The following is a 19,735-nucleotide window of genomic DNA, read 5'->3' on the forward strand; positions in this document are numbered from 1 at the left end:
ATGGATAAACTGCCACGGTGATAGACGTCCAATCCATTTTGACTTTAGACTGAAACAATCAGTCAGTGCCAGCCATCACAGTAGAAATGGATTTAAGGGGTGGGGGTGGTGGTGGTGGGGGGGGGGGGGTCGCTCGATTGATGCCATAGCTCTAGTCAATGGCAGTCAAGAGGAAGAGATAGCGTTAATACAGTGCTGGCCAAAAGTATTGGCACCCCTGCAATTCTGCCAGATAATGCTCTATTTCTCCCAAAAAATGATTGCAATTATAAATGCTTTGGTTGTAATATGTTCATGTATTTTGCTTGCAATGGGAAAAAACACAAAAGAGACTGGAAAATAAATAAATAAATCATCGTCATTTTACACAAAACTCCAAAAATGGGCCGGACAAAAGTACTAGCACCCTTTGAAAAATCATGTGATGCTTCTTTATTTTGTATAATTAAGAGCACCTGTTACTTACCTGTGGCACATAACAGGTGGTGGCAATAACTAAATCACACTTGCAGCCAGTTAAAATGGATTAAAGTTGACTCAACCTCTGACCTGTGTCCTTGTGTGTACCACATTGAGCATGGAGAAAAGAAAGAAGACCAAATAACTGTCTGAGGGCTTGAGAAGCATAACTGTGAGGAAGCATGAGCAATCTCAAGGCTACAAGTCATCCAAAGACCTGAATGTTCCTGTGTCTACCGTGCGCAGTGTTATCAATAAGTGTAAAGCACTGTGGCTAACCTCCCTAGATGTGGACAGAAAAGAAAAATTGACGAGAGATTTCAATGAAAGATTGTGCGGATGGTGGATAAAGAACCTCGACTAATATCTAAACCAGGGGTTCCCAAACTATTCCACATCGGGCCGCTGTGGGTGCTGGATTTCTTTCCAACAAAACAAGACAACATATGTGTACCCATCTGGTGTTTTACAAGTGTAATCATTTAATTGTAGTCAGGTGCTGCTTGTTTTAGCAGAAACCTCATTGGTTAAACGCTCTGTGCTCGATCGGTAGGAACAAAAACCAGGACCCACAGGGGTCCTTGGGGACCGGTTTGGGAACCACTGATCTAAACCAGTTCAAGCTGTCTTGCAGTCTGAGGGTACAACAGTGTCACCTGTACTATCCATCGGCGTCTGAATGAAAAGGGACTATGGTAGGACACCCAGGAAGACCCCACTTGTGATCCAGAGACATAAAAAAAGCCAGGCTGGAGTTTGCCAAAACTTATCTGAGAAAGCCTAAAACATTTTGGAAGAATGTTCTCTGGTCAGATGAGACTAAAGTAGAGCTTTTTGGGAAAAGGCATCAACAGAGTTTACAGGACAAAAAACGAGGCCTTCAAAGAAAGAACACAGTCCCCACAGTCAAACATGGCGGAGGCTCCCTGATCTTTTTGGGGTTGCTTTGCTACCTCTGGCACTGGACTGCTTGACCGTGTGCTTGGCATGATGAAGTCTGAAGACTACCAACAAATTTTGCAGCATAATATAGGGTGTGAGAAAGCTGGGTCTCCCTCAGAGGTCATGGGTCTTCCAGCAGGACAATGACCCAAAACACTTCAAAAAGCACTAGAAAATGGTTTGAGAGAAAGCACTGGATACTTCTAAAGTGCCCAGCAATGAGTCTAGACCTGAATCCCATAGAACACTAGTGGAGAGATCTGAAAATATCAGTTTGGAGAAGGCACCCTTCAAATCTTAGAGACCTGGAGGAGTTGGCCAAAGAAGAATGGTCTAAATTTCCAGCAGAGCATTGTAAGAATCTCATTGATGGATACTGGAAGCGATTGTTTGCAGTTATTTTGCCTAAAGGTTGTGCTACAAAGTATTAGGCTGTGGGTGCCAAATGATTTGTCCGGCCCATTTTTGGAGTTTTGTGTAAAATGATAATGATTTGATTTTTTTCCCCATTCTCTTTTGTGTTTTGTCATTGCAAGCAAAATAAATAAATATAAAGATATTACTACCAAAGCATTTGTAATTGCAATAATTTTCTGGGAGAAATTGAGCATTATCTGACACAATTGCAGGGGTGCCAATACTTTTGGCCCAGCAATGTCCAAGTCTCAGATGGAAACATCCATTAAACTTTCTTCAGACTTTTGAGTGGCTGAGACAGTCTTAAAGTTCGTGCTACAGAGTGTAAAATCGCGACACGGTATATAAAGTTATGTACAGAAAGGCTCAACAACGTATCACAAATTGGTAAAGATATCTTTCTGATCTTGCACTTACCTGTATTAGGTTGGGATAGAGTCCGGCAAGCAACACGGCCTTGAGCAGCTGCTCCTGCTCGCTGTACTGGTTGACCAGCGAGGAGCGATGTTGGCAGTCGTTGGCGCGAGACACCAGCTGCGCTTCGCGCAGGTTCTCACTGAACTGAGAGATGAGACCTTGAAGAAATGGAGAAATTTAACACTCAAGTGGAAATTTGGGTTTGTGTGCGTGTGTGTGACTGACCGTTGATGAAGCGTAGGCTAGCCTTGGACAAACTGTGATCCTCCAAGTATTGGTCCCTGTCTTGGCGGTCTCCTTCATGCTGAAGCCTCCTCCAGCCCAGCACGGCACGACTGAACACCAGGTAGTCGCTGCAGCTGGAGCCGCTCAAACTCGCTTTGGCCTGTCAACGAAGAAGACGATTGAACGCGGAGGCGACCGTGATGTTTGATTGTTTTCGATCGCACCTTGTTGACCAACGCTCTGTTCTGCAAACTGTTGTAGAAAGGGTCTCGGGTGAGGCATGCGGCGACTGTCAACATGGGCAAGGAGCATCGGAACAAGGCGCCCAACACCAGGACTTTGCCCAGACGAGGGTCGCATGACATGGAGGTCACACGTTCACCCAAAAGTGTCAGTGTTTCTGATTGGTCCAGAACGCCTGTGCGCCCAAACAAGACCAATAATTCAGTTTGCAAACGCTCCCATTTATCTTCCCCACTTTTATTCTTGGCAAATATATACAGTTGAATGAAAAAGTATCTGAACCTTTTGGAATTTCTGACATTTCTGCATTAAATCACCATCAAATGTGATCAGATCCTTGTCAAAATCACACAGATGAAAATGCAGTGTCTGCTTTAACTAAAACAACACAAACATTTATAGGTTGTCATATTTTAATGAGGATGGCAGGCAAATAATGACACAGGGGGCGGGGGGAATAAGTTAATGAATCCTCTGTCTCAAGAGTAATTGAAACCAATTTTTACCAAACATTTTAAGTCAGGTGTGTGCCCAATCACTGATGAGTGGTTTAAAGCTGCCCTGCCCACTATAAAACACACACCTGGTAAGAAATGCCTTGATAAGAAGCATTGTCTGATGTGCATCATGGCTCGGTCAAAAGACCTGTCTGAAGACCTCCCATCAAGAATTGTTGATTTGTATGAAGCTGAGAAAGGATACAAAACCCCTAAAAGTCTGGATGTTCATCAATCGGCAGTCAGAGAAGTCGTCTACAAATGGAGAGAGTTTGACACTGTTGCTTCTCTCCCATGATGCCAAGGATTCAGCGCAGAATACTCAGAGAGGTAAAGAAAACAACCCTAAAATGTCTACCAAAGACTTACAGAAATCACTGGCACAGTCCAATATCTCTGTGCACACATCAACTATATGTAAAACTATGGCCAAGAATGGTGTTCATGGGAGGACTCCACGGAGGAAGCCATTGCTGTCTAAAAAAAACCTAGTTGCTCGTTTAATGTTTGCAAAAAGGCACTTGGACCCACCACAGAAGTTTTGGCAAAATATTTTGTGGACTGATGAAATGAAGTTGAATTGTTTGGGAGTAACACACAACGGTGTGGAGGAAAAATGGAACAGTTCACCGACATCAACACCTCATCCCCACCGTGAAGCATGATGGAGGGAGCATCATGATTTGGGGCTGTTTTGCTGCCTCGGGGCCTGGACAACTTGCAATCAATAATGGAAGAATGAATTCTAAAGTTTATCAAGAAGTTTTGCAGGAAAACCTGAGGTCCTGAGGTCAGACAATTGAAGCTAAAAAGATGATTGATGCTGAAACAAGACAATGATCCAAAACGCAGAAGTAAATCAACTTCAGAATGGTTTCAGAAGAACACATACACATTCTGGAGTGGCCAAGTCAAAGTCCAGACTTGAACCCCATTGATGTTTGGGTGGTTTTAGTTAAAGCAGACACTTTTTTCATCTGTGTGATTTTGACAAAGATCAGATCACATTTGATGGTGATTTTATGCAGATATGTGACAAATTCCAAAAGGTTGATACTTTTTCATACCACTGGATATATCTATTATATACACAAAGCAACGCACTCCCAAGCACACACATTCATCTTCTGAGCCATAAACACACATAAATTACTTCAATTTCGCTCATGTTCTTCAATTATATTACTACAACAAAATAATTAAAACTTTAAAATTATGTTTTTCATACAAAATGTGCAATAATAAGATTTTTTGAATGACTTTTTTTTCCATATATGCATATCATTTCATGTTTTTCTTCTCCCTAATTGTGACCTTGATAATATGCCGTTCTGTAAATGACAGTCCTCTGGCTTTGAATGAACCTGTTATTCTGGTATGGACTAAGACGCTGGAAAAAAAATTGTTTTACAGGTCCATTATTTTCCAAATAAATAAAGTGCAAGTGTAACACAGTGAAGAAGGCTCACCAATGTCTTGCAAATTTCGAACGGCGTCTGACACGGCTCCCTGTTCAGGGCTATCTAACACTTGGGACAAAAAGTCGACAGCCTCCAAGGAAACGGCAAGAAAAAAAAAAAAAAAACACTCAATGAGATGACGTTTAGCACTGAGACAACCAGGATTTAAGTATCTACCTTTAATTTTGGGCTATGGATTTTGGCTTGAACCACCAGGCTCTCCAGTGGGGTGCGCAGAATCTCGGGGATGGGGAAGGGTGACATGGCATCCAGTTGCTTGCGTGGGAAGAGATGGTAGGATTGACCTGGTTGACAGCGCCCTGCTCGGCCTTTTCTCTGGGTCACGTTGGAGCGCGCGATCCAAACGGTGTCCAGACAAGACACCTGACACACATTGACACGACTTTAGTATGCTGCAGCATTGATCATTCACTCACTTCAAATGATATGGAGTGGTCCTTACTTTAGTGCGTGGGTCGTAACTATGCTCCTTGTGCATTCCCGCATCCACCACGTGAACCACATCGTCAATAGTGATGGACGTCTCTGCGATGTTAGTTGCCAAGACAATTTTCCTCTGGCCCTCTGGAGGGCGCTGGAACACCACCTGCTGATCTGCCACTGACAAACTAGAGTGCACTGGAACAACAAGCACAAAAGTTTATTTATGTATTTCTTTAAAGGTGGGCGTTTGTGGTCTTACATGGCAGGATCATATGTGAGCCAGAAGAAAAGTGCGGCTTCATCTGAAGCGTTTCTTGAACCGTTTTAATGTCCTGCCATCCGGGAAGGAAACATAATAAGGCACCTATAGAAGGAAAGACAATGGGATTTTTATTCCGGTAATTGCCATAAAGAAAGCATAGAGAAGAAGAGAAGGAGTTTACCTGGTTCACCTTGTCTGTCAATGTGCTCAATGACATCTGCAACAAGATCCAGATCTGGACTGACGTCATCATTTTGCCACTGTAGGTGACAGGCAAAGGGGAATAAATTTAGTACACTTTTCACAGAATGGCGACAGATGTCTAATGGTGCATAACCTATCTAGTCTCACCTCATTGGTTGACGCAGAAGGAAGGGGCCGCCTCATTTCTCTTAGCACGTCCTCTAGGTATCTGTCCCGCACGGGATGCATGAATCCGGGCACCTTGACGATCGGACATCCTCCGAAGTAGTGAGCCAGCCGCTGGTTGTCTCCGGTGGCACTCATCAGTACAACTCGCAGGTCGGGGTTCTTGTTCATGCAGGTGCGCAGCAGCGCCAGGAGAAGGTCCGTGTTGACGTCACGCTCGTGAACCTCGTCTACCACTACATGGCTGATACCCTTCAGGGTGGGGTTGGATTGCAGCTTCCTCAAAAGAACGCCTACTGTAAGGAAGAGCAACGCTCCGGCACTCTGCTCTGGCGGTCTGCTCTCAAGTCGCACCTGCATATAGGGTGTGAAATTATTGAAATATTAAAGTGCAAAATAATGTTTTAAATTGATATTCAGTTATGATACATAAACCAAATGAAGTTCATTTAATCAAGTACCCAAACTGACATACAATATACAGTGGTATGAAAAAGTATCTAAACCTCTTAGAATTTCTCACATTTCTGCATAAAATCACCATCACGCGATCTGATTTTTGTCAAAATCACACAGATGAAAAAACAGTGTCTGCTTTAACTAAAACCACCCAAACATTTATAGATTTTCATATTTTAATGAGGATAGTATAAAAACAATGACAGAAAGGGGAAAAGAAGTAAGTGAACCACCACATTTAATATTTTGTGGCCCCTTCTTTGGCAGCAATAATTTCAACCAGACGCTTTCTGTAGCTGCAGATCAGTCTGGCACATCGATCAGGACTAATCTTCTCCCATTCTTCTCTACAAAACTACTGTAGTTCAGTAAGATTCCCGGGATGTCTGGCATAAATCGCTGTCTTTAGGTCATACCAAAGCATCTCAATGGGGTTCAAGTCTGGACTTTGACTTTGATTAATGATTGCAAGTTGTCCAGGCCCTGAGGCAGAAAAACAGCCCCAAATTATGAAGCTCCCTCCACCCATGCTTCACGGTGGGGATGAGGTGTTGATGTTAGTGAGCTGCTCCATTTTTCCTTCACACATGGCGCTGTGTGTTACTCCCAAACAATTCAACTTTGGTTTCATCAGTCCACAAAATATTTTGACAAAACTTCTGTGAGGTGTCCAAGTTCCTCTAGTGAACATTAAACGAGCAACAATGGTTTTTTTTCCAGACAGCAGTGGCCTCCTCCCTGGAGTCTTCCCATGAACACCAGTCTTGGCTATATTTTTACATACAGTAGTTGTGTGGACAGAGATATTGGACTGTCCCAGTTATTTCTGTTAGTCTTTAGTCTCTAGGGTTCTTTTTTTTTAACCTCTGAGTATTCTGCGCTGAACTCTTGGTGTCATCTTTGGTGGACGACCACTTCTTGGGAGAGAAGCAAAAGTGCCAAACTCTCTCCGTTTGTAGACTACTTCTCTGACTGTCAATTGATGAACATCCAGACTGTTAGAGATGGTTTTGTATCCTTTCCCAGCTTTATACAAATCAACAATCCTTGATCGCAGGTCTTCAGGCAGCTCTTTTGACCGACCCATGATGCACATCATACTATGCTTCTTATCAAGACAATTCTTACCAGGTGTGTGATTTATAGTGGGCAGAGCAGCTTTAAACCACTCGTCAGTGATTGGGCACACACCAGACTTAAAAGTGTTTGGTAAAAATTGGTTTCAATTGCTCTTAAAATGGAGGGTTCACTTACTTATTTTCCTCCCCTTCTGTCATTGTTTGCATGCTATCCTCATTAAAATATGAAAACCTATACATGCTTGGGTGGTTTTAGTTCAAGCAGACACTGTATTTTCATCTGTGTGATTTCGACAAAGATCAGATCACATTTGATGGTGATTTTATGCAGATATGTGAGAAATTCCAAAAGGTTCAGATACTTTTTCATAAAACTATGTATTTTTATTACTAAAATAATAATAATAATAATAATAATACCCCCAAAAAATCCTTTTAATTCCTCTATATTTGTGCTTTACATGGAAGTCATCTTCTTGAAGATTTTTCTGCCTAAAAAGTTACATCTGTGCAGACTTGGTTAAAAAAAAAAATATATATATATATATATATATATATATAGGAAAACACTCAGGTGACTTGAAGTTCCGCTCTGAGACCCTCAATTTGGCCAAATTTCAAAATTGACCGATATGCACATGTGATACATCATTGGAAAGCTTAAAATCTCAATTTTCTGGGGGAAGAAAAATTTTCAACTGGAGGGCATTTAAAAAAAAAACATTTTTTTTTAAACAGCAAAACCCTAACTGGAGCATGCAGTGGGGAGAATTAAAGACGCTACGAGTTTAACGAGATATCATCACGTACATACCATGTTTCGATCCAAAAACTCCATGTAGCATGTATCACCGAGTGTCAAGACACAGCAGTGAATGGCCACAGACAGATTTTTTTAAATTTTATTTTATTATTTTTTTTTAAGGGGTGAAACGTGGTGATATAACACCGATGCAGAAATCGCAGACAACAAGGAGTGGTTGAGATTTTCTTTTTCATATAGTTACCCTTTTAAACGTTATTTTTCAATTTTTTTTGTTTGGATCGATTATTTATCATCTAACATATCGGGAAAAATGCGAGAGTAACAAAAAAATACAATTAGGCGATAGTTATGATGAGTTATGAGGCTTCAAACATAAAGATATGAAATTTAATTTTGTTGTCAAGAATCAACAACAAGTGGGACACAATCGTGAAGTTGAACAACATTTATTGGATAATTTAAACTTTTTTAACAAATAAAAAACTGAAAAGTGGGGCGTGCAATATTATTCGGCCCCTTTACTTTCAGTGCAGCAAACTCACTCCAGAAGTTCAGTGAGGATCTGTGAATGATCCAATGTTGTCCTAAATGACCGACGATGATAAATAGAATCCACCTGTGTGTAATCAAGTCTCCGTATAAATGCACCTGCTCTGTGATAGTCTCAGGGTTCTGTTTAAAGTGCAGAGCATTATGAAAACCAAGGAACACACCAGGCAGGTCCGAGATACTGTTGTGGAGAAGTTTAAAGCCGGATTTGGATACAAAAAGATTTCCCAAGCTTTAAACATCTCAAGGAGCACTGTGCAAGCAATCATATTGAAATGGAAGGAGCATCAGACCACTGCAAATCTACCAAGACCCGGCCGTCCTTCCAAACTTTCATCTCAAACAAGGAGAAAACTGATCAGAGATGCAGCCAAGAGGCCCATGATCACTCTGGATGAACTGCAGAGATCTACAGCTGAGGTGGGAGAGTCTGTCCATAGGACAACAATCAGTCGTACACTGCACAAATCTGGCCTTTATGGAAGAGTGGCAAGAAGAAAGCCATTTCTCAAAGATATCCATAAAAAGTCTTGTTTAAAGTTTGCCACAAGCCACCTGGGAGACACACCAAACATGTGGAAGAAGGTGCTCTGGTCAGATGAAACCAAAATTGAACTTTTTGGCCACAATGCAAAACGATATGTTTGGCGTAAAAGCAACACAGCTCATCACCCTGAACATACCATCCCCACTGTCAAACATGGTGGTGGCAGCATCATGGTTTGGGCTTGCTTTTCTTCAGCAGGGACAGGGAAGATGGTTAAAATTGACGGGAAGATGGATGCAGCCAACTACAGGAACATTCTGGAAGAAAACCTGTTGGTATCTGCACAAGACCTGAGACTGGGACGGAGATTTATCTTCCAACAGGACAATGACCCAAAACATAAAGCCAAATCTACAATGGAATGGTTCAAAAATAAACGTATCCAGGTGTTAGAATGGCCAAGTCAAAGTCCAGACCTGAATCCAATCGAGAATCTGTGGAAAGAGCTGAAGACTGCTGTTCACAAACACTCTCCATCCAACCTCACTGAGCTTGAGCTGTTTTGCAAGGAAGAATGGGCAAGAATGTCAGTCTCTCGATGTGCAAAACTGATAGAAACATACCCCAAGCGACTTGCAGCTGTAATTGGAGCAAAAGGTGGCACTACAAAGTATTAACGCAAGGGGCCGAATAATATTGCACGCCCCACTTTTCAGTTTTTTATTTGCTAAAAAAGTTTAAATTATCCAATAAATTTTGTTCCACTTCACGATTGTGTCCCACTTGTTGTTGATTCTTGACAAAAAATTAAAATTTTATATCTTTATGTTTGAAGCCTGAAATGTGGCGAAAGGTTGCAAGGTTCAAGGGGGCCGAATACTTTTGCAAGGCACTGTGTATGTGTATATATATATATATATATATATATATATATATATATATATAAAACCAAAATAAATAAGCATACATATATACAAATAATTAAACTAAAGTTCAAAATGTATTCCTATCATTATTTCCATTCAGTGTTGTTTTCGTCAACGTTGACTATAACGAAAATATTTAGTCAACGAACAATTCTTTGCATGACGACGACAAGACGATAACGCTAATAAAACGTGTTTAGGGGGACTTAAACATAACAAGACTAATGCCAGTTTTCGTCTGACGAGACAAGAATGAGACAAAGATGCACAATAGTTTCAGTCACATGTGCACAATGTGTAACATTTTATGTGTAGTTACTAGTTAGCGTGCATCGTGGCACTCATGTGACGTGCTGCGCCCCCTACCCTGACTCACCAGTCTCCAAGCTGGCACACACGGTAAGATTTTGGCCAAAGAAAATATGCAATGTTGCTTTAGCCTTTAAAGGTCTGTGCTGAGTTATCATCACACACCAAATGTAACTCGTAGCATTAGCATGCTATTCGAATTATGCTAATGCTAACGGCGCGCATCCTCTTAAACTTTCAACTTTTTACATATAGTTCATGGCGTCTAGGTGGGCATAATTCATTGAAAATATGTTTTGTTTTCCTGCTGAGTGTATTATCACCAGGTAGGCGTCCTTGTAGACGCTACAATATGTGCTAATCTGTCAATGTTCATTCAAAATAGTTAGAAACATTTATTTATTTACTTTTGGAGTGTAACTTAGAGACGAATACATTTTTAGTCAACCGACTAAAACTAGACGAAGACAAACACATTTTGAGACGACTAAAATATGACTAAGACTAATAAGTATTATCCAAAAAGATTACGACAAAAGTTAAAAGTTAAAAGGGTTGCCAAAAACAAGAATGTTTCCATTAAAAACTTTATCTGAATTTGTTTTGTCCATTTGTCCGTCTTTCACTTTTTGAATTTCACATGATCTTAAATGCCCTCATTTTGTTAAAATGTTATTACTTGTTTTTCATACATTTATCTCAGTTTGTTTTCCACCATAATTTGGGAAGTAACGATATCTCAATTGCACGGTTCAATATCATCACGGTATTAAGAACACAGTGGCATTACAGGAAGGTTGCTGGTACTGAGGCGCACAAAAGTAAAATGAAATACCTCTCCTGTTTCTCTCAGTATAGTAACATGATTGTGACTTACCTGGTACCCCACAGAGTGTTTGAGTGCAGGACCCATTTCTTGGGCCACGCGATGGGCCACTGACACAGCACTGATTCGCCGAGGTTGCGTCACCAGAATGTTGCACTCGGAGCCATGACCCGCCAGTACGCCGTCCTCCAGCAGGAAGCGAGGAATGCGAGTGGTTTTGCCGCACCCGGTCTCGCCGGCGATCACGACCGCCCGGGAGGTGCGAACGGCCGACACCACGCGCTCCCTGTGGCTGTCCACTGGTAGCTCAGTACCCAGGATCGGCCTAGCGGTCTGCCACTTCTCCTGCAGGTACTCATTAAGGCGTTGTTCTTCCTGTGGAGACCACGGCCTGTACGGTTTGCCCGTGATGGCATCCACCGGAGAGTCTTCTCCCTCCACTTCTTCCTGTTTGACCACGTCTTCCTCTTCCTCGTAGAGCTTTTGCACTTCTGCTTCAACTGGATACTGCCATTAATACACAAATTACACCATGATATTCACTTTCTACCAATAAGGAACGTACCTATTTATTTATTTGGCTCAAAAGTACCAGACTTTGCTGACCTGTGCAAGATATTTCCTCATACGCTCTTCCAGATACGGTGGAACTTCCACCTGGAGTGGACGCCGCTCACGTTCTACTGCTTCCTTCACTTTGGCTCCATGGTACTTGGCGTGGGTCAACGGGTTGTTGTTTTTATCCAGCAACTGCAGCTCCTACAATGGGTGATGTGTTTAGCAGTAAGTGCAGTTAGAAAAAAATAAAAAATGCTCCATGACCTGTCACCTTAAGTTTCATGCAAGCAAGAGCCGCTGCTTGCTTTTCTGCCGTGACTCTTTTGCTTGCTGTCGCTGTGAAGGTCATTTCCTGTGGCCAGCGCAGGGTCAGCTCACATGTCTTGAGCTTGCCGCCTCTCATCGTAAACCGGATCAATTCCTGTTATTAACCACAATAACCAACTTGCTATTTTGTGTGCTCACTGTTCAGATCAGTGCACTGAAATGATACTCCCTTACTTTGCTACTTTGAGATGATGTGGCCACCTGGACGACCCTGGTCAGAAGAGCTTTGGGATGAGGGAAGAGAGAAAGGGCTTCCGAAATCTCAGACGCGATTTCGGGTGGCTGCTCCGATTTGATGTGGATGCTTTCACTTGGGAAGTCTTCGTCATAGTCATCGTAAAAAGACGAACGCAAAAATTCCCTTCCCCTGCTGGATCTTCTCCTTGGGAGCTGATTGTCTGGACCAATCACACCCATTTCCTGCACGGAAGATGAACATTACACAAACTGCAAACAAAGAAATGTAAGCATAGTACCTTCCTTGTGATAATTTTTCCTCCATATGTATGAGGTCTCTTACATTGAAAAGTCAGTAAATGGTTAGCCTGGGTTGACATAGTTACAGGGTGACCCAAAAAAAAGCTTACATTCAGTTGACTGCTTGTTTAAAAGCCATTGAAACACATCTAAATAGGTTGTCATGCTTAAGTGATTCATTAAGGTCACTCAATGCAGCTGGTAATCTCTCGTCTCTACAATTCCTGTGCTTCTGATGAAAATGAAGAAAACTTTAGCTGCACCTGAATTGCTGCGTGCCGGTCTGACACCTACTGAGATTGCAGCAAATCTGAGAATATCCAGATGTGCAGTCTACAAAGTTAAAAAGAAGCTGAAAGATACTGGAACACCCTCACGAAAACCTGGGTCTGGAAGTGCCGATCTGTGCGGACCAAAAAGTTGATTGACAAGGTGATATGTGGCTACCCCAGAGTCCAGATCTCAATCCCCTGGATTATAGCATATGGGCAACTGTGGAGGACAGTGCCTGTAAGAAGCCACAAACTTCTGTGGCAGCCTTGGAGAGGTCCATTGTTAGATCTTGGGAAAAGATGACAGCATCCTACATAAAGAAGACCTGTCAAGCGTTCCGCGGGCGCCTGGAGGCTGTTGTGACACTTAAGGGAGGACACATTGAAAAATCAGGCATGAAAATGGGTCAGGGGTCAAAAAGGTGAGAAGGGTGTGGAGGAAATATGTTCCAGTACACTGTACACCCCAATAAAATATTGAGCTCTGTCGACCCACACTGTGTTTCAGCAGGGCCGTGCAGAGACCGGTGGAGGGGCGGGTGCTCGTAGATCAAAAGGAGCACATGAACAAGTATTTAATACACCTTAAAACAACATAACTTCAATTTTAACCAGCTTTAGATAATTATTGGCTGCGACTGTGACATACTTTAATTGGGAGGGGGCAACAGTGAATAGAAATCAAAACTGTCATTAACACTTTCTGGCTTTGACTCAGTCAGTCTGCCTATTTTCTTCCCTCAACCTCTGCATCAAAACTTCCTTCCTCAACTTGTTCATCTGAGAACAAACCACATTAGATGGTCACTGAGCCACCAACAGCACAGTTTTCTTAAAACTATTATTTCATTATTATCCATACTTAACAACTCTAGCACCTAATGATTAATAAAGCAATGACATAAAATCTTATAGAAACATAACATTGTAATTGTGTTTATAATTGTATTTAATACCCGACTATGCTTGCAAACTTGTTCTTACCAGGTCTGCTATTCACCCAGCTGATGAGGTATCCACTGCCTTTAGCAGCCTCATCTAACTCCTTTTTTTATCCCTCAATCTCCCTTCCCTACGAGGCATGTCTATGTAATGAAATATAAATATTAAAAAAAACAAAAAAACAGACTCCCCGGTGGCTTTTAGTTTTAAAGCTTTCTTAATTTATTTCTCTCTCAATAACGATGGAGGTAGATTTGTGTTTTTATTATTCAATCGTGTTTTTATTATTCAATCAAAAAACAAAGTTACTTCTATCAAAAACAAAGTTGCTTCAATCAAAATACAGTATATACTTTTAATCCCCAAAAAGTCACTTCAATTTAAAAAATTGTTTTTGATTGCAAAAATAAATTTGAGACAAAAAAAGCATTTGAAAACTATTTTACTTGATTGAAACAAATTTTTCCATTGAAGTAATGTTGTTTTGCGTTTGGGCCACATTTTGGCTAGGACATTTGTGTCTTCATTATTCAATCAAATAAGTTGCTTCAAACAAAGAAATATATATAAAAAGAAAAACTTTGCACACGTGTCAATCACCGTTTACCAAAGCCTGAGAGGGTTTGAGTAGACTCACTATGAAGCATTTACTAAAGCCAAGCATTTTCTTACTACTTTATTCTTGTTTAAAAATAATTCGGTGGGGCAGTAACATGTTTAAAACTTATCATAATTCTTACATTTTGAAGTGCTTGAAAACCATTTATAAATGATACTTTGGTGAAAAAAGTGAAAAAACATGTCATATATTTATCTTTTTTCCAATGTAAAATCTGAATAAATGCATTGAACACGCACAAAAAAATGGGGGGGCTACTTCGCGGTTTTCACTTATTGCGGCGGGTTCTGGTCCCCATTAACCGCGAAAAACGAGGGATCCCTGTATTTCTGAAAAGCTTTAAGAAGCAGGACTCATTCCCACCACTCGTCGGGCCGGTGTTGTGCCGACACCGGCCGTCAGCTCAAATCCAAGCCGAAAATAACGCGTCTCCGGCGGACGACGGGAGCGATGTGAGGCGCCACTCCCACCCGAGAGCATGCCGCTTAATTTGACTCAACAGTGTGTTTCTTCGTTTATATTACCGCTAAATACACAAGCTTGACGCCAATTTAACGGGAGCTATTTTTTTCATAGGAGATTTGGCTAGCTTTGGTAGTGTTCAACGCAAGCTGCAACGAACGGCAGTAACTTTTTTATATCGCAAAACGTGAAAACGATTGAAACCATTACTCACCAAATTCAATCTGCTGGCAAATACAGGCAAGTGTGTATGCTGCGCTCTGGTCTGCCCCGGTGTGGATAAGGCCTGGTTTTTGTTTTCGCAGCTATGCAATGCCACCCAAAGGCTCTCCGAGCACTCCATGTACAGTAAGGAGTGCGCGCGTTTGGAATAATGGAACGCACCTTGGGCAGATGATTGGTTCTCGTCAGCGAAGCATCTAGAAGGATTTGCTGACTGTCCAAGTGTGACATTTTTTAAAGAACCGATTTCTTAAGTGCTCAGTTTACGTACTAAGTTAATCACATGATGATAATAATAATGTAACGTTGATAATAGTCAACCGTTTTATCAGATCGAAATTCTTTATTTGTGGAAACTTATTGAACAACACGACTGCTATCTGCCGCAGCCAACGCACATATCTCTCCCGCCAGAACAAACGTAAACACGGAAGGCACGTCCCTCGCTCTCCCGCACCTCCCTCACCCCTCTACGTCATGCGGTGCATTCAGGAACACATGCTAACACCCTCGCCACATTATAACTCGATTCGTTACAATAATAATAATTAAATAAAACCTCCCGACCCCCCCCTCCTCCTCCCAAAAAGAATTTCTCCTCGGATCTACGCAATTCACGTAGGTCGCCATTTTTGACTTCAAAACGGCGAATTTCGCCGAAAGGTGAGAGATTTTCATGCCTGAAAAATAGAGTGTACTGTACATGTTCTTTACAATAATGTATAATTTGTGATTAAACTCTAATTCTAATCTGAATAAACATGACATTTAAGTTGTATTATGGCAGTGTAAACTTTTTTTGGGGTCACCCTGTACTATTAAAACATATATTAACAGTTGTAAATCCACATACGATCGCTTCGACACACGATCTTTTTGACATCCGACGTTAAAAGCTGACTCGCCATTTGTCTCTACATCCGACGACATGCTTGAAATACGACGATTTACGGATGGGTCACAATTGAATTGTTTTCCTGCAAGACGGTAACACGGCAGGTTTTCGAATTCAAGGCTTCTCATGGCTGAATCGAAAACGAAAAGAAAACGTAAGTTAGTTCTAAAGTTAGAGTTTTGAAGTTATAAAGTTGTGAAGTTATTTGGTTCTGAAGTTATTAAGTTTAATGATCCTCCTCTACCTCAATCCCCTCTGATCTCCGTCCATCAGTCTCAATGATAAGGTGACAATAAAAATTCATTTACATTTTTTTTTTTTTTTTTTTTTACTAATTTTTGGTGTACATGTGTCTAATGCATTTGTTAAATTAGAACAAGGCTCGCTGTATCCTCCCTCCTGCAACTACATGCCCGCTGTCTCCTCCGCTCACCACTCTAAGTTAAGGTGACAATAACAATGCTTTATTACTAATTGTTATCATTATAATTATTTTAATTTGGATTAATAATTTAATTTTTTTGCTATGTGTAATTGCTATTTATAAATGTACCTTCAGTATTTATGAAGGATTAGTGTAGGTTTTTGGGCTGTGGAACGAATTAATCGAATTATAATGGATTCCTATTGGAAAATCCTGCTCGACATACACCATTTCGACTTACAAACAAAACAAACAAACTACCGTAACGAATTAACTTAATATATAGAGGTACCACTGTACGTATATTCAGGGGTGAAAGTGGCTAGAATTTCTTGCTAGAACTCCCTGATGTGAAGGTCACCACGGAGCCCGAAATTTTTATTTATTTATCTATTTATTTTCATTTTTTGGGGGGGTAGTGGTGGGTTCAAACCTCCTAAAACTATTGAAATGCAAAGAAAACTGTTTTGGCACAGTTATTTCTATAACACATACAAAAACTGATTTTCATTCAAAATTGTATTTTTTCAATTATTTGCAAAATAAAAGTTAACAATAACAGCAATAACCCCAACCTCTCCTCTCCTAATTTTTATTTTCCCTCATTTCCTCGCATACTACATGCCAAATCTCAATTTTAACTACTTCAGAACATAGGATGTATATTAAAATTGAAGTAATGTAAACATTTACTTTTTTTTTTAATAATAAAGATATAAGTAACAAAAATAAGTACAAATGGCTTATATTATGCAGAGTGAAAAGGAATATATTTTGAAGATCGCGCTTTGACTTTTTTAAATCATAAGGAAATGAATAAGTAGCCTAACATAAATGAACAAAAATAAGTGTAAAGTGCACATTGATAGCTAAGATGTTCTGAACCTCCCCATCAGAGCAAATAAAACTAAATATGATAAATAAGCCACCTCAACTCTTTTCTTGCTCTTAAAAATTTGATCCATTTTCTGTTGCATTGCCCTTTTTTTTTCTCGCATCAATTCAACAAACTTTTTTTTGCTGTTCCAGAAAACATGCATGTTTGAACCAATCAGAGCTAACTATCTCTGCTGATCACATGTCAGTATGTCAGCCAAATGAACGGATAAATGAGTCCAGGTGTTTTGCTTTGCAGCGTGCATTCGCACATTGACGTGACTCATCATAGTCTGACTCCGATAAGTGCAGCAGCTGGGGAAACCTCCATGCCGTCCGTGGAATTAAATAAATAATATCGATGGAAACGGATTACACAAGCACTTTATTATGCTTGTTGTTAACACTTGTGTATGTAAATCTGATGTTGGCAGATTGTTTTTTTCTTGGAGATGAAAAACTTCGCTTTTTTTTTTTTTTTTAACATAGCGTTTTGACAGTTGCTGTCATATTTTTGGAATCAAAGCACCGTGTACCGGAATAGCACTGCGGCCCTGAATCTTATACCGGAACTGCGTTCCTGACCGTTCTGGCCCACTTTCACCCCTGCGTATATTACAAAAATCATACTTTGAGCTTGTGACAAGCAGCAGCTGCGGCGTATCGCTCCGCATCAATTTTCTTTGAAGCATAACCATCTTCCTCAATCTTGCTGGGCCATAGCACGGTCACAGTGGCTTTCTAAACAATAGGGGAACAATATGAGACATTGATGTGACGACAACCCACAACTTAAGCCCTACAAATGACTGACGTAGTCCTGACCTTGACACCCGCCTCTTCCGTGCAGTTGTATTGGATAAGCTCAGACAGGTTGTTGACTCCCAGTGAGCGAGCTATGGTGCTATTCAGAAGATTTTTGGGGTCTGGGAACTCCTCCAGTAAGTTTGAACTTACATTTCCTGTGCAGCAAAAAAAAAAAAAGTTGAACAAGTAGTACTTACATTTAAGACGTGTGCATGCACATTCACCACTCATTTAATTTGTAACATCAAGTTCCACTAGACGCTCACTTGTGAAAACATCTTGCAATGTCACTACTTGAAAATGTTACTTTAATGCAAAAATGTGGAAAGTGACACACCTTTGTAAGAAAAATGAAAAAAGGCACATTGATTGATAGTCAACATTCGTTCAATTATTTGTGTGTATGTTGATGATGTTTTGTTGATTTTATTCTCTGATTAAACACAGACATTTTGGGCGTCTTTCTCCACATATTTAGACCTATGGTCTCATCAGGTACAGTGACTTCTGATATTAAAAAATGTAGATATTTTTGACACACGTTGATGCCCTTGACATCTGTAGCAGCTAGCTGCACAGCTAGCTCAGCCGTGTCACTCACCTCGTTTAGGCTGGAATCGCGACGTGCCGTACGATCGAAGGGTGACCATTTTTGCCCCACACCAACGCATTCCTTTGTCCCAGTCCGACGGTATTTGGACTCCCTTCTGAAGACATTTGCCGAGATTGCACAACGCTCTAAAACGCACGAGTAAAGTGCCGGGTGGCGCCATCTTTAAACTACAATTTGTTCTTTGGTTGTATGAAGTAGTGCAAAGATAACATGCAGCGACACCTCTGGTGAGGATCGCGCCTACAATATATCACCTGTTTGTACTGCAGTACAACAAGGCCGAGAGAGGAACATAACTCGCATCGTCATTCTGCGAAAAATATTACACTGTCTTGTAATATTCTGTATATACTTGGGGTAGGATTGTGATAATACAGTGTTATTAAACACTGACATACTGTATTTTATTTATATTACCACAGATATTATTGTGAAAGGTTATGAAATTCTTATTTTGATTAATGTATTTTGACAGACTGAATAATTTGTGAGGTATGTAATCCTTGTAAATAATTGATTTAGTCCGTTTTTATTTTTAACAAAATAGATTTCAAATATTTCTCACGTATTACCGTGTTTTTCACATTTAAAATCCTTTATCCTCAATTCTGTTAATAACATTTATGGACAGAATTTCGAGGCACATGTGAGGCATTGAGGGGGTCCAGTGTGCTGGCCTCAGCATTGCACCTCTGCTTTTTGCAGATGATGTGGTGCTTTTGGGAGATTATGTCTCTCAGCTGGTTTGTAAATGTCTTGGGATCCCCCCGGAGGAGCTGGTTGAAGTGGCTGGGGAGAGGGACAGTGGCTTGAGAAGTGGGCTGCTGAGAGTGCTGCAGCACCCCCTGGTGTTGTGGAAAAAGTGTTTTAATAGGTTATTTTTTGTTGTTAAAAGTAAATAGCTGTTTTACGAAATTTCCGGGTTCGCAGCGAGTCAGTAACAGGCACACTTTTGCAAATAATACAATGTTTAATATAGAAAAAGGAAGAAAACAAGAACAATGACGCCAGCGCTAGATTGCTTCTAAAATCCCCGCGCTACTGTTAAAGCACACAAGAACAGTCAAAACTCTTACCGATTGATAATCGGGCAGAAAGCCTACGC

General features: G+C 40.8%; 1 protein-coding gene across 1 annotated transcript in view; it reads right to left on the bottom strand.

Moving 5' to 3' along the window:
- dhx30 (DEAH (Asp-Glu-Ala-His) box helicase 30) overlaps window positions 1-18,847 on the bottom strand; it is a 29,360-nt gene extending 10,513 nt beyond the window's left edge. The window contains exons 1-16 of the mRNA XM_057857882.1: window positions 18,619-18,847; window positions 18,036-18,172; window positions 17,841-17,951; window positions 12,196-12,441; window positions 11,966-12,115; window positions 11,743-11,895; window positions 11,188-11,643; window positions 5,718-6,089; window positions 5,548-5,626; window positions 5,364-5,468; window positions 5,124-5,299; window positions 4,838-5,044; window positions 4,670-4,751; window positions 2,685-2,878; window positions 2,461-2,620; window positions 2,236-2,393 (exon numbers count right to left, since the gene is read on the bottom strand). Of these exons, the coding sequence (XP_057713865.1) occupies window positions 2,236-2,393; window positions 2,461-2,620; window positions 2,685-2,878; window positions 4,670-4,751; window positions 4,838-5,044; window positions 5,124-5,299; window positions 5,364-5,468; window positions 5,548-5,626; window positions 5,718-6,089; window positions 11,188-11,643; window positions 11,743-11,895; window positions 11,966-12,115; window positions 12,196-12,441; window positions 17,841-17,951; window positions 18,036-18,172; window positions 18,619-18,790 (2,958 nt within the window). The 5' untranslated portion in view covers window positions 18,791-18,847. The remainder of the gene's footprint in view (window positions 1-2,235; window positions 2,394-2,460; window positions 2,621-2,684; window positions 2,879-4,669; window positions 4,752-4,837; window positions 5,045-5,123; window positions 5,300-5,363; window positions 5,469-5,547; window positions 5,627-5,717; window positions 6,090-11,187; window positions 11,644-11,742; window positions 11,896-11,965; window positions 12,116-12,195; window positions 12,442-17,840; window positions 17,952-18,035; window positions 18,173-18,618) is intronic.
- Window positions 18,848-19,735: the final 888 nt, after the last annotated feature.

This window comes from Corythoichthys intestinalis, chromosome 14 (assembly GCF_030265065.1).
Source record: "Corythoichthys intestinalis isolate RoL2023-P3 chromosome 14, ASM3026506v1, whole genome shotgun sequence".
In the NCBI taxonomy this organism is placed as follows: Eukaryota; Metazoa; Chordata; class Actinopteri; order Syngnathiformes; family Syngnathidae; genus Corythoichthys; species Corythoichthys intestinalis.